Genomic DNA, 15,723 nt, shown 5'->3' on the forward strand with positions numbered 1-15,723 from the left:
ACTGTTCATTATTTTAATTTGTATATACTTTATAAAGATTAAATGTAGAAGGAAAGATAGTTTTATTAGGAAATACGTACAGGCAATATCCTTTGTAAAATGAATTTCATTGTTCATCCTTTTATGTTAACATGGGGAATTTAATTTTGGAAGACAGAGTGAGCTATTCCTCAATATCCACAATGTCTCCTCTTTAAATTACTTCTCTGACTCGCTGAGGTTGTGGAGTCTACTTGCCTCTCCCTCAGAAAACTCACCTACTACAATCAGAATACTTTGCCACATACCTAGAATAAAAAGACTGAGCTGCAAGAAAATTTAAGAAGCAAATTGTGTGCTTTAGGCTGAGCCATGGGGACTTAACCAACATCTTCTAGGTCAAGCTGCCTACCTAACCACAGAACGTAGAAACAAAGTACAAATTAGTAAACTCTCTGTTGTCTAAATCTCAGATTAATAATTGAGCAGTTAAACTGCCTGTTAGTGAGCATCTTCCAATATAAATATTTAAAGATTTATACATAAACATTAATATATTAAAATTGAGTCAGAACTTAAAATATTTAAAGATGACAGTATATTAGGTAATTTCATGGGTCTTGCTTTGATTATAGATCAGTTCTCTTGGTGAGTAGCCCCGGAATATTGTAAAAACAAAAATACTATAAATGCCAAACACATGTGTTCAAGAAACAAAAGACATTTTATAGGCATTTACATTTTCATAGGTCCCTACAGTCTTAGTTTTCAATTTTCAGAACCTAAATCACTAAATGTTCAGGACGCATAGATTCGTGCACTAACTTCTGCAGGTGTTTCAACATAATACTTGATGGTTAAAAAATGGCTCTTCCAACTAAACTAAAAATTAAGTCACTTTCAGTAATAAACAGTACACTAAAAATGCTCTCTAATAACAGAGACAATTAAACATTTCAGTGGCTTTTGATAAATAGCTAACAATTTCTCCCACTATAACAACATGGTATAATTAGGAACTGGGATCTATATTTATATATTACTTTTTATTTCACGTTTCATCCTTCCTTACTGTTTCATGCTATTAATTTCATCACTTCATTTCAGGCACGGGGAGGGCAATTAACAAGTCTTTGTATACTGTAGAGTTGGGTGTCAAGTTAATCCTCAACCACAGGTTTTCTGAGTAAGAGAATAATCTCACCAAGGCCAGCTTCAGAGTAACTTTTTAATCTATATTATCAGATAGGGCCTCTGCACTGCCCGGAACAAAGTTACCAAGGGAGACAATCTCCACATAGCCGAAAGGTATTCAGCACTTGCTGAATTGCCGAAGTTTCCTCTCTCATTGGTAATGATACCTTCACCAGCATCTGTCAGAGATTTTGGACTGAATACAAGCAGGCTGAGCAAAATTGCCGCTCAAGAAAAGATTATGAATTCATCATAATACTGAATAATAACAGAAACACACTGCTCTTAAATTAGTCCAATTATGACATAAAGCTACAATTTACCAAGTTTAATAGAAAGCTTAGTGTGACTGCATCATGTGCCAAGTAATTAAAACATTTAATAGTGCATTTATGCTAAATGTCTAATGCTTGATCCCTTCATGAGGCAGAGGGGCCTGCTGTTCAGTCTTACCTGCACATTTGGTTCTGGTAATTAATGGAGGTCCTGGGAGCCCCGTTCCACCTTCACCAGGTCTTGTAAGTAGAACACGGATCTCATACTCAGTATCTGGGTCCAAATGCCACAATTTATAAGTTGGAGCATTGACTGCGTGCGTTTCTGTCCAGGACCCTGATGTCATCCGGTACTCGACCTCTTTCAGAATAATGGGACCATCGCCAATGATGGAGTTAGCATTTAGCTGAATCAGCAAATAGGTAGGCCCAACACCAAGCAGCTGGGGAGGAGCAATGGGTCTTGGTGGTTCTAGAAGAGATGAAGGTACAACCCAATTAGTTAAAAATCCAAAAGACTAAATAAAATACATAAATATATTAATGTCTCTCAAAGCTGAAAGGTTTAATACGTAATTTACTTAGGAGCACATAACAAATTCTTAAGGAAAACCAGAACAATGAGTGATCTGAACCTGTACTTTTAAAGAGTAAATACTTTCACTGATGGGATATGACCCTTTGTGCCACAAGTTTTCTTTTATTAAAAACATGTCTCTCCAGAAGATAAACTTGTACAGATTCAGTAACCAAGGGAAATAAAGGGAAAATATTTAAGGATGGATAGCTCTGATTAGCTACTAACAGAGTACATTTGGGTCTCTGACATTCTTGAGGTCCTAAGACCTCAACAAATCTCCAAATTAATGAATACTGTTATAATTTTTTATTTCATTCATGAAATATGGCAAAGGAGTACTTTGGTTTTTGCTTTGTTTTTCACTTCTGCAGAGTTTTCACTTCCTACAGAGGAGATGAGAGGAAGGAACAGCAAAGCTGAACTTAGAAGCTGATACCAACTGCTGACTTGTTTCTACATATCCACCACAGAGTTTAAAAAAGTGCAATTTATACCGAGGCAAAATCACAAGTCACTACATATCACTAGCCTTTGGGAATAGCATGCGATAAGGCAATGAATCAAATATTAAACTCAAATGTCAAAGGTACAGTGCAATTTAATTTTGGACAGCTTAGATATTTCCTTGAAAGAAACTTTGGCAAACATTATTGTAATGTCTGAACTCATAGAAACACTGAAAAATAAATTAGGGCCCCCCTTTTATTTTTCATTTAACAATGATGCAGGTGAATTTAATACTGGACTTTATGAAGGACTCTTGCTCTAGCTCTGTCTATGTTGTCCCTATATGGGAATCCTATGTCATGAAGATGCTCTAATTAGTACCACGTGATCATATTCTTCTTTGAATCTCTTGAACAGCATTTCTCAGGGAAGCTAAAAGACTTTAAAATAAAGTGTTAATTTTCATAAAGTGGTAACTGCCCAAAAACTGATTTAAAGGTTTGTGTGTTCCTATGTAGAATTTAATAAACAAAACAAATGAACATATGGGAAGGGGGAAAATAAGAGAGGGAGGCAAAACGTAACAGACCCTTAATTGTAAAGAACGAACAGGGTTGCTGGAGGGGAGGCAGGCCTGGGAAGGGCTAGTGGATGATGGGCATTAGGAAGGCACATGTGATGACCAATAGGTGTTATTGTAAGTGATGAATCATTTAGTGATGAATCACTAAATTCTACTCCTGGAATCAATATTACACCATATGTTACTAACTAGAATTTAAATAAAGATTTGAAACAAAAAAAATAGGAGTAACTGTTGGCAAGGTAAGAAATACATAGGAACTTTCTGTATTTTCTGTTCAATTTTCATATAAACCTAAAATCTAAGAAATAAAGTCGATTAATTATTTTTAAATGTGTGTTTTAAGAGATAAAGCAATATATATGGAGGAAAACTTTTTTTTTTAAAGATTTTATTTTTAAGTAATTTCCACACCCGATGTAGTGCTCAAACTCACAACCCTAAGATCAAGATCGAATGCTCCTCCAACTAAGCCAGCCAGGTGCCTGAAGGAAAGCTATTAAATGTAACCACACACATTGCTTCCTCCTTTCCCTCAGTAGGGGTGGATGGAGAATATGCAAATAGAAGAAAGTTAGGAAAAGTCAGCCAGTATCTTTCAAACTGGATTTTCTATTTTAATGGCAACACACACTTGGAATAATATACAATGTAAAAAAAACAAACAAAAAACCTTCACAAACAGGTTTTACTTTCTAATACAGGTTTAAATGAAGCAAGGGTTTTCAGCTGTAGCCCAGGACTTGCTTTTAAACCCTAAGAGTATAAAAAAGTATAGTTTCCATTTTATGAATCCCTGAGTTACAAACATCCCTAACATAAGGAGTAAGACTAACTGGCCTAGACCTCTAACCATACTAAAGTCACTTTCAATAATGGTCCTCCAAAATTCATATGACAAATAATTACTGAGTAACTACTAATTGCTAGTCTGTTGTATACATTGGTTAGTCATATAATATGGCGAGGGAGATGGAGTAACAATAAAACAACAAATTCATTATTTTAAAATGAGAGTCATGTAGAAAACAGATACGATGATATTGTAATAGCACTGTATGGTGAGAGATGGTAGCTACCCTTGGGGTGAATACAGCATAAGTCATAGTAAAGCCTTATGGACTGACTACTTGGTATACCTAAAACTAATGGAGCATTGTGTGTCAACTATGCTCAAATAAAAATTAAAATTGGAAAAAATAACAACATAGGTGGAGACACCTACTGAGGAACACCGATTTTCTTTCTTCTATCCAAAAATGTTTGAGGCATATTAAGTTAGTCCCATCAGTAATCATGGCTCATCATGGCAAGAGCTTTCCAACTCATTATTGGTAGAACCATAGGAGCTTGTGGTTCACGAAAGTGAAAATAAAACTAAGATCATATAAGATAATGTATGTAATATGTAAAATCTACGTGTAGAATTATTTCCATTTCTATGAAAAAGTAGTTCTTAACATTTGATTTACAAACTTTACAATATCTTTTCTTTATGGTTTAAAAATTGTTTCAACAACATAAAGTCAAAATTGTGTAGAGGGCGAACTATTCCAACTTTCACTACTTCAATTGAGAAGCTACTCACAAAGTAGAAAGTTTAAATAAAACCAAAATAGTTCGGAATTTTCATTTATCTGCTAAAGAAAGAGAAAGCTAGACATTTCATATCATAAAATTTTACCAACCAATGACTTGTATATTTCAAGTTTACAAAAGTCTTAGTAGACAGAACGAGAAAGTTGACATATTTTCTAAACCTTGAGCTGAAATGAAACTGAATAGAGAAATGAGCATAATAGAAGAAATGCAAATATCTTCCCAGACTATCTCAATGTTGCACATATTTTAAGAAGCAGTCTGTACTTTGCGAATAAACTGAGTTGCCTCATATGTGCAATGTTTGTTTTCATTCCAGATGGCTCATATACTGACTAATTTAAGTTAAGTAGTAAATGAAGCTAAATCCACAGCTTCCTAGGGTTCTAACCCAAAGCTGCAATGCTTCCCATACAACACAATGGAACAATAACTTGAAGAGGTCTCATATTTAACATGACGGAGTGATTTGTCAAATGAGATATGAATAACAAACCTCGGTTAATCTAAATTTTCAAGTATTCTGAAACCTGAACTAATAACCGTATACTGAATGATAACTCTCATCCACCCAAACTCTCCACACCATTGCTGTGAAAAATAAGAAGCAAACAGAGGAGGAGAGCTGCAGGAAGAGAAACAAGAGGGAAAGCATGACAACAAAACATATTATTAGAAACAAGTGAAAAAGTAAAGCATAATATTTCTTCTGTCCTTTCTATCTTTATGGAAATGACATGTAAAAGAAAATGAAATTTGAATCTGGAGATTCTAAGTTCACAAAATGCACACACGAGTAGCTGGGTAAATGTGAGCATGTTATTTAACTTCTTGACATTATAATTTCTTCACTGGCAAACCAGGCATTATTTCAAGAATTGCTAAAGACTTTACATTTCTAAATGTGTCAACAAGCCCCATATTGGCTGTTATTTTGCTTTGTTTTTCCAGAGAGCATGTAAATTTTAAAACCAAAAATTAATAGTCATCACTAGTGTTCTGTGTACATGAAAAAATGACTTTGATATAATCAGGTGCTTAGCTGGAAGAAGGGTAATAATTCACCCTGATCAGGTTTATATCTCACTTGCAATGGTCAACAATAAGGGTAGTGCAGTTGCCAAGGAAGTAGCTCAAATTTGGAACTGTGACAAGGTTCAGAGAGACTTAGAAGCATATACCTTGTTTAACAGCATGACTAGAGTGAAATCTAGCATTAATGAGACTAATATACCACTACATATTAAATTTTTTATGTTAGAAGAAAAGAGTAGCCTCGTATTAGCATATGTGTTTTGTTTTTAGGCCCTTGAGAACAAGAAGGCTTATTTATAAAATCTCTATTCATTTCAATAAATTATGCATGAATTTTAATCAACTAGCAAATGAACAAGTAATTGTTCTGCAGCAATATTAATATTCTTCATAACTTAATACGCTATCAGATCCAGAGGTGTGGTGCGAATAAATCCCAATTGCATACTAGGTATCAGCTGAAGCATGCAATCCCCAAATTACAAGATAAACTTTGCCAATGTTACCAATTAACTTTCAATTAATGACTTATATTCATTACTCTAGATCTAAACCTATTATACAATCGTAATTGTACATTCAAATCATTTATTTATTTTATTTCAGATAATTTCAAAAAGTGCCTTGAAATCAAGTTAAGTCATTATGAAACTATATCCTCATCCAATTATTTCTATTACAACACTATTTTATAAACATATGTATCACTTATTAACATTTGGTTAATTAATAAAATGCAAAATCAGATCTAGAAGTCACTAAGCCAGTAAACATCAAGGCAATTGGCACTTCTACATTCACCTTCCCAAATAAATAAATCAAATACCTCTCAGTTCTATCACCTTCCAAATTGTTTCATTTACTCATCAAAGAAGGCTTGATTAAAAGCTTCTCAAGATTAGCATTCTTACCATCAAAGAAGGCAAGGGCACTGAACTTGTCCCCTTATGGCCACTGTAACAAATGATCACTCCCTGGATGGCATAAAACGATGAGACTTATTCTCTCATGGTTCTGGAGGCCAGATATTCGAAATCAGTATTGCTGGGTCAAAATCAAGGTGACACAGGGCCATACCTCCTCCAAGTGACTAGGAAAGAATGAGTTCCTTTTCTTTTCCAACATCTGTGGCTATGGATATTCATTCCTTGGCTTGTGACCACATCACTCTAATCTCATTGTTCAACTTCTGCTCTTCTCCTTGTTGTCAAATCTCCCTCAACCTCCTATTTAAGGTCACGTGTGAGTGTACACAGGGTCCACACCAATAACCCAAGATCTCCCCGTATCAAGACCCCTCAATCACATCTTCAAAGACCACTTTTCCCAAGAAGCCAAGAGTCATGGGTTCCAAGGATGAGTACTTTTTGGTCTTCGGGGCCATTTTTCAGTCCACCTCAGAGACATAATATGATCTCATCCTTCTTCCTGGGAACTATCTCAGCTCTATCTTTTCTCCAGTTGTTTAGAACCCATGAGCCGAAAACACTTTTAGGAAAGTTTCATAGTTAGGTTTCGAACAGTGGAAACTATCTAGAGCAAATAATTTATCCACACTGCCTTTTTTTTTTTTTTTTTTTTTTTTTTTTGCTATTTATATTTTTAAGGAAATAAAAACAAAGATGAACATTATCACTTCAAATGACTACAGGAGTGAATGTTCCTTTACCATATCTAAATTCCTGTAAAAATCAATTATTAGGCTGTTTGCCTTGGAGACAGATATTTTATTTACTATCATTTATTTTCCATTTATCCATTATTGAATGGATCACTTCAAAATCAATGTTATTCTATTTCTTTATCATCCCCCTCTTCAAAATTCTGATCCAGTTCCAGTTAAAAAAGAAAATTCACTAGTTCATGCTTCATGTTGTTTAATTTTCTTCATCATCTATTTAAATGCTGAAGTAAAGGGAGACGGACAGTAGAGACTATGAGTAGGAAGAATGACATCAGTGCACCAAATTATTCAAGCATTTATTTATCACCTACAGTCTCATAATTTTAAATCATTTTAAATTATACCCTAAAAAGATAACAGCATAATTTAAGGATACTTGAGTGGTTCAAGAAACTTGAAATAGTAACAATGATGAATAAGAAGATGACCTTACTTCCCATAAGCAATGGAAAGGAAGGTATAGATAATTAGAAACATTTTCTTTGGACATTTAATATCATATGCATGACAACATAATTTGTTTAATTTTTCCTTAGATGTTGAAACATAAGGTATACATTTGAAAATTTCAGATTCATGAACAAGTTTTCTCACAGATGCACACTTTATGAACTGCAAAGCAGATATTATGAGAAGAGTAATAATTCTTTCATGATTTTCCCTCTGACTTCCCTGATACTTCAGATTTCCAGGCCTAATAAACTCCTTAAGGAGCCAAATACCTCTCCATTCACTCTTCTGGTTATTATTGCATATTTTTTTTGCTGATATCAATGATGTAATTAGTAAATTCTACAAATGATCGTTCAGACAAACTACTCTTTTAGTTACGTTTAGAATTTGTGCCTTAAGAGAAATTTTTTAAGCCAAGTGATCTTAAAATTTAATATATTGAAGTCCCTTTTTAAATCCAACAATCCAATTGCTGGATACTTTTTCCAAGTCATGTCATTCAGATGGCTCCTAAGCTTGACCTGGTGAAATAAAGTTAATACTAAGACAACACACAGTTTGGATGTTGTTAAACCTGGGGTTCCAATGCCAGCACCTAGACCAAGTATTAATTAAAATGTGCTGTCATCTATTATCATTCATGACAACTAGATGAGTGTTACTGTATACTTACGGTAGACTATGGAAAGAGTGTGCACTGTGACCTGCTGCCCACACTTACAACACTTCACATAACAAAACTTCTAAGAACCATGAAATACATATGATTTCTGTTAAGTATAAAGAAATACAACGAGAAAATGAGAAAAATGAGAAAAAAAAAACTTCGAATAGCAAAGCTCTCATTTAGTGATATATATGTTTATTTATAGTACTTTTTTTTAAAAAAAAAGATGTATTTATTTATTTATTTATTTATTTATTTTACGGGAAGGGAGAGTGACAGCATGGTGGGGAGGGGCAGAGGGAGAGGGAGAAACTCAGTCAGACTCCGCACTGAGTGTAAATCCCTGTGACTTGAGCTGAAAACAAGAGTGGATTGCCCAACTGACTGTGCCACCCTGATGTCCTAATGCTATGTATTTTTACCCATGAATAGTTAACAGAGAGCTAAACAGGAGTATCTTCATTCCCTCCCAGTGGTTTTTCCTTAAGGGCAGTTGCTCAAATGATTGAGGATTTGTGCTAATGGTTTTGAGTGGGCTGAGAAAAATTACTTAAGTTTCTGAAATGCACAGGAGAGTCCCACCAAATGAAGAATTCTCCAGTCTAAAACAACAACGGCCTCCTCTAGAGAAACACAATGACAATGTTAAAAATAACTTCCCCTCCGCAATCCATGGCTTAGGCTTACCTAAAATCATATCACTTCCATTTCTATTTCTCAACAGGGCAGTGAAGCAGAATTTTGAAGAAGAGGTTGCAAACCCTGAACAGGTGATCATGCATTCACACAGGCTTAACCATGGTTAATGGGGCATAGCTAAATGGCATTTGATGATACAGCTTGCTTATGGGCAAGCGAACTGATAATGTTTTTGGAAAACAATCTACCAATATAATAACACGAAATAAAGATGTATTTAAAAATATGGTAGGGGCGCCTGAGTGACTCAGTGGGTTAAAGCCTCTGCCTTTGGCTCGGGTCATGATCTCAGGCTCCTGGGATCGAGCCCTGCTTCGAACTCTCTGCTCAGCAGGTAGCCTGCTTCCTCATTCTCTCTCTCTGCCTGCCTCTCTGCCTACTTGTGATCTCTGTCTGTCAAATAAATAAATAAAATCTTGTTCTAAATAAATAAATAAATAAATAAATAAAAAGTAGTCTCACTTCTGGGAATTTAATATAAGAGGAAATTTTTTTTTTAAGATTTTATTTGTTTATTTGACAGTCAGAGATCACAAGCAGGCAGGGAGGCAGAGAGATAGAGAGAGAGAGAGAGAGATAAGGAAGCAGGCTCCCTGATGAGCAGAGAGCCCTATGCAGGGCTTGATTCCAGGACCCTGGGATCATGACCCGAGCTGAAGGCAGAGGCTTTAACCCACTTAGCCATCCAGGCGCCACTATAAGAGGAAATTTTAAATCTTTGTTTAGAAGAGCAAAAAAGTAAACAACCAAAATATTCAACAACAGGAAAGCAGAGACACAAATTACGGTATATCTTTTGAACAGAATTTCACACCAACTTCAAGAACTCAAGTTGTCAAGTTTATATAATACCTGTCAGGGGATAGTTAAATATTTGCGTCTATCAGAGCTTGCATTTTAAAAAGTATATCCCTATAGTGGAAAAAATGAAAACCACCAACCATCACCACCAGAAGGAAATACACCAAAAAGCTACCAGCAGGGGTGGGCAAACTTTGGGACCATGAGTTGTTTTACCTTTTCTTTTATCTCTGCTTCCAGTAAAATTTACAATGTGCTTGTAAAACTTTCTCATCATTACATTCACAGTATTTACCAGTGTCTAGCTAAGTTCAATAATAGCACTGGAGAATGAAATGCTGACTCAACAGCACCTTGAGAAAAATAAGTCGCTCATGCCACAATAAGAAAAAAACGTATCTAATACAAATTCTGTCTATTCGAGACAAGAAGATGTAGTCTATAATTTCAGTGTGAGGGCCATCATTTGGAGATGGCAATAGTAAAATTCTGTATATTTGTTTATTAATTTGCTTAATTTATTTTCAGATGATGAAATTAAGTCCTCAAAATGTAGGATTTACCACCTTGAGCTTTGAACCATATAGGTAGCAGATTGCTCTGACATTGATACACAGCACCTACAAAGTGTTACTATTTAATTAAAGGAGTTAGTTGACTGGAACAAAAGAACATTTTCTAAGCAATTACTTAGTAACCAAGTGGCATCAGATGATTTATCCAGCTTGTGAAAAAATAAATAAATAAAGGGCTCAGCTACAAACAGATAATAATTCTTCGTCTTTTAGCCAAATCAGATCAATAAATTTTTAAAAGGATTTTCCATGTGAAGAAAAAGTATTATATATATTAAAATCTGACTATACAGTATTGCTTAGAAATGTTATCAAAATATACAGTTGCACTAATATCCGAAGAGACCAAGAACTTGAGTTTCTTGAACAAAATTTAATTCAGGGTAGGAAACAAATTCTGAAAATAGGCCACTCTTCATATTAAACAACCATTTTGTCTTTCAATCCCTGTGTGATATGTATTCATTTTTTTTTTAAACTGGAAGATCTGTAGAATTACAGTATTTAATCTCAATGACATGGCTCTTTTCTGCTGCCTAAAGTGCTGAAATAAGAAGAATCATTTCAGCAACAAAACTGCAAATTTTGCATACTGAATTTTATCTCCTATGCATTACCATGGCATTTTATTCATCTTGATTTGAAAACATTGCGGCAATAACTTTATTACCTGCTTGAAATAAAAAGGCACAGCAGCAGCATGCTATTTTAGATCTGCCAGCAGAAAGTAAAAATAAGGTTAAGTTCATATTTAGGGGATGTGAAAAGGTGAAGGGATTCTGAAAAATGAAGTTTATTTGCTTTTTGACCCATATAATTTAACTCTGAGAGGACTATGAATTTTTCTCTCATTTTGTCCCCAAACTAGACTCTGTCTCATTAGTTAACTAGGCAATGAATTGGTGCAGAGTTAGGAATTACACAATGATCAAACAACTTTACAAAAGCGTCCTTCGGTCCCACAATCCAAATGGCAGCAAATCACATATGTTATGATAAAAATTATGGATCCATTTGATTGAATCAGAAGTTAATACAGAAGATTTCTCTTATGGGCACTGAATCCCTTATTTCAGCTCAGTCAGAGCTAAAACTGTTCATGCATTTAAAGGAAAGAACATCCAGTTGATTCCAAGAATAACAATCAGGTAAGTAGTAAAACTGGAAAAGCCGTCAACTCTGTTTGGTTCCCTCAAGTCTAGGACCATAAATAGATGGTAATCATATCAATATCTCACCATCACCTGTATGAGGTAGAAATAGATGGTAATCATATCAATATCTCACCATCACCTGTATGAGGTAGGAGAATATATATATATTAATACATACATACATACACACATATTTTCAAGAAAAAGGAGGGGAACTGCATTTGTCAATGACAATAACATGGTAAGTATGCCTAGGTTATACAGGCTATTAATCCATTCTAGGTTAGAGGCTGAAGGACTTAGAGTAATACCATTTATATTTGTTTTACATTAATATGAACTAAGATATAATGGCTGACTCCTAAACCAAGAGGTAGCCAATTAAAAGAAAAAAACTCCATTGCATAATCTCTATAACGAGATTATGATACTTCTATCTATCTACACACAAGTACACACATGTATACATGTATATGTATATGTACATATAATCTGTTTAATGTAATTAGAAAAAAAAAGTATTATTTAAAAATATCCTGGGGTGCCTGGAGGCTCAGTCAGTTAAGCGTCTGCTTTCGGCGCAGGTCATGGTCCCAGGGTCCTGGGATCCAGCCCCACATCAGGTTCCCTGCTTTTCCCTCTCCCTCTGCTGGTCCCTCTGCTGTGCTTTCTCTCTCTCTCAAATAAGTAAAATCTTTAAAAAATAAAAATATCCTGACTCTTCCACAGTTAGAATATAAAAACATGGAAAAATCTCATGAACCTAAATTCCAAATTTTAAGGTATTTTAGCACTATGTAATTAGAAGAATTTTCCAGCATCTAATTGTAATCAAACACAACCTACATTTGCCAACTGGATCCCTGGGTCTAAATAATCTGTTGCATTGACTGTTTATAATATAACACATAATAAGCACATGTTCACTATGAATATGTACTTTGTATTTATTCCAAGTAAATTCAAAGCAATGCATGGAGTTTTTATGTATGTGTAGCTGGCAACAGATGGCCATGAACTAATGACTTAGTGCAGTCATGGAATTAGGAGATACCGTTCAATGATCCTGGTTCCCATGCATGTAAAAATCCAAAACTTTACTTATCTCAAGTTAATCAGGAGAACTATTATTTATCTCTTATTTCTACATGACTATGGAGGGTACAGAATGGCCATCTTTTAACTAGGCGTATCCTTCTATGTACACAAGTGCTAGATTGACATTTTTTAATGAAAAATAATTTATGATGACATGGGGAAAACAACTGAATAAGACTTCAGTCATATAGATAATTCCTCTAGATAACAGGCTTTATATATGCACTACTAACCACAGAACAGTCATAATTTTAAGATGCCTTTTTGTTCAAAAGCATAAATCTTCAGAGACTTTAAAGATCTTCATAGCAAAGAAACTATGTCCTTAGCTTAAACAGCAACTCAGTTTTGTAATGTAAAGATTTCCAATACAGATTTATTCCGAAGGACAGAAGACATAATTTAGCAATTATAGAGCATTTCCTCAATTTTGAGATAAAACAAAACAAAAAACAATTATGTGCCCTACTGAGTTAGATGTTCTTGATTAAACTGGGAGATAGAGAACTCATCAGATGCCATTAGTGGCTCCAGAGCAACTCTCCCTGATGTACACAGGTAAAAGTCAGGCAATCTGAACAGAGATTAAAGGACAGAGTTCTGTGCAACTCTACTTAAGTCTCTGAACCAAGAAAAGCAGGTTTCTATGGGTAATTTGAGAGTGTACAGGCATAACGATAATAAAAAAAAAAAGGTGATGTTGTAAAAATAGAGCCATCAATGTGGTCACTATAATTACAAGGACATCTGAATACCTATTTTAATCACACAGTTCTATTAGCTTTCCTTTAGGGGACAAAAATACCTTTCTCCAATAGTTGAAGTGCCATCAAAAATAAAATCACCACACCTAGTTTTATCATCAAATGGAAATAGGTAGACAAGAATAATTATAGACCTCTCTGATAAAATAACAAGATGGTGACACTCTAAAGATATTGAACCATGTTAATGGTTACCAGTCAAAGGACACTTTACACTGCTTTGACAGCTCCACCAGAAAGAGAACTTTGATTTTCATTCCCTTTGACCACCCCTATTTCCACATCATAATGGGGTATCTGGACATTCAGAATACCAAAATAAATTATATTATATAAAACATAAAATATTGGAAAGCAGCCCAAGTTGTGAACCATCAGTTCACAGAAAGAGAAAATACAGTGTGTCAAGACCATAAGTAACACAAAGGGGCTGCCCTCTTCTTTCGCAGCTACTGCTACTAAATGGCAAGAACCCTCACTATTCTACTTTGACTAACTATCATGCCTTTTAAAAATAAGGACATGAAATGGCTACTGACCTAGACTGTTCATATATTCTTTCTGTGAACTTCAAATTTTCCATCCTTCTGCAACATTAGCCAGATCAACTGAAAATTTGCTAGGGGAAAAATAATGCGTAAAATGTGCATTTTCATGGACACTGAAGTATCTTGTAAACATTACTTTCATCAGTGGACTGAAGATAACTAAGAATTGGGTAAGGAAATTTATTTTAAATAATATAAAGAGGAGAAAAGAAGTATGCTTCTTTGGCATAAATTTTTTTAAAATGACACACATATTTAACTTGATAACTGAGAGATCTCCCTATATCATACCTGAAGGCCACCATTTCTTGTTCCAAAGCCATATGCTTTTATTTTCAAATATGTATGTTTTTGTCTACATTCGAGTTTTTTTTTTTTTTTTGAAGATTTTCTTTACTTATTTGACACAGACTCAGAGGTCACAAGTAGGCAGAGAGAGAAGAGGGAAGCAGGCTCCCTACTGAGCAGAGAGCCTTATGCAGGGCTTGATCCCAAGACCCTGGGATCATGACCTGAGCAGAAGGCAGAGGTTTAACTCACTAAGCCACCCAGGTCCACTACATGCCAGTTCTAAATTAAGAGTCTGACACTGGGCAAAGGTCAAGAAGATTAGTTTAGAAATTAATCAGAGGTATACCAGATACATTACTCCTAAAAAAGCAGAAATGATGTGTTTAAAATGTTGAAGCTCTAAAGAGAGAGAAAGAGAGAGTGAGAGCATGAGTGGAGTTATGGGGAGTGGGGGCAGAGGGAGAGATAAATTTTTTTGTTGTTGGTTTAAGATTTTATTTATTTATTTATTTATTTATTTTGGAGTGGAGGGGTAGAGGGAGAGGATCTTTAACAGATTCTGCACTGCACATGGAGTCTCAGGCTTCAATCTCATGACCCTGAGATTATGACCCAGGAACAAATCCAAAGTGGGATGCTCAACAGACTGACGCACCCTGCAGAGAAAGAATCTGAAGTAGGCTCCATGCCAAGTGAGTAGCCCAACTTGGGGCTTGATCTCACAACCCTGAGATCATGACCTGAGCTAAAAATCAAAAGTCTGACATTTAACTAACTGAGTCACCCAGGTTCCTGGGCCTGGATATTTTTAATATTGTTTCAAAAGTTAGTTCATTTTAACATATAAATGCATATCATATTAAATAGATACTTTACGGGTTGTAAATGTAAATTCTCTTTATAAATTCAAATGCCAGTTATGTGGTGAGTAAAAGGACAATGGTCAAGTCTGCATTCCTTAAGCCATGATGCCAGCAACTTTTCTTGAGGCTTATCTAAATATTTTTTTTCCTTTTCCTCTTTAGTTCTTGAGCACCTAGAAGATAAAATTCTACATTATTTGTCTTTGAGTTTGTGTTTTCAGGGCTTGGCATATTAGGCAATCAATCAATGGCTGCTAAGTAAATACATGTATGAATAAATGGAAGAAGTGAACAATAAGAAGATAATTAAAAATAGAAGGTAGGGTAATACCTAGTCTTGGTGAGGATATGGGACAAGTAGAACTCTCATGTTTCAAGTTGGACTATATATTAATACAACAAATTTTTAAAACTCTGTAAGCCACTACAAGCTA

General features: G+C 34.9%; 1 protein-coding gene across 5 annotated transcripts in view; it reads right to left on the reverse strand.

Moving 5' to 3' along the window:
• PTPRK (protein tyrosine phosphatase receptor type K) overlaps positions 1-15,723 on the reverse strand; it is a 554,520-nt gene that overhangs the window by 225,021 nt on the left and 313,776 nt on the right. For all 5 annotated transcript variants that reach the window (XM_059400696.1, XM_059400693.1, XM_059400695.1 and 2 more), the window contains exon 7: positions 1,627-1,920. In XM_059400696.1, the coding sequence (XP_059256679.1) occupies positions 1,627-1,920 (294 nt within the window). The remainder of the gene's footprint in view (positions 1-1,626; positions 1,921-15,723) is intronic.

This window comes from Mustela nigripes, chromosome 5 (genome assembly GCF_022355385.1).
Source record: "Mustela nigripes isolate SB6536 chromosome 5, MUSNIG.SB6536, whole genome shotgun sequence".
In the NCBI taxonomy this organism is placed as follows: Eukaryota; Metazoa; Chordata; class Mammalia; order Carnivora; family Mustelidae; genus Mustela; species Mustela nigripes.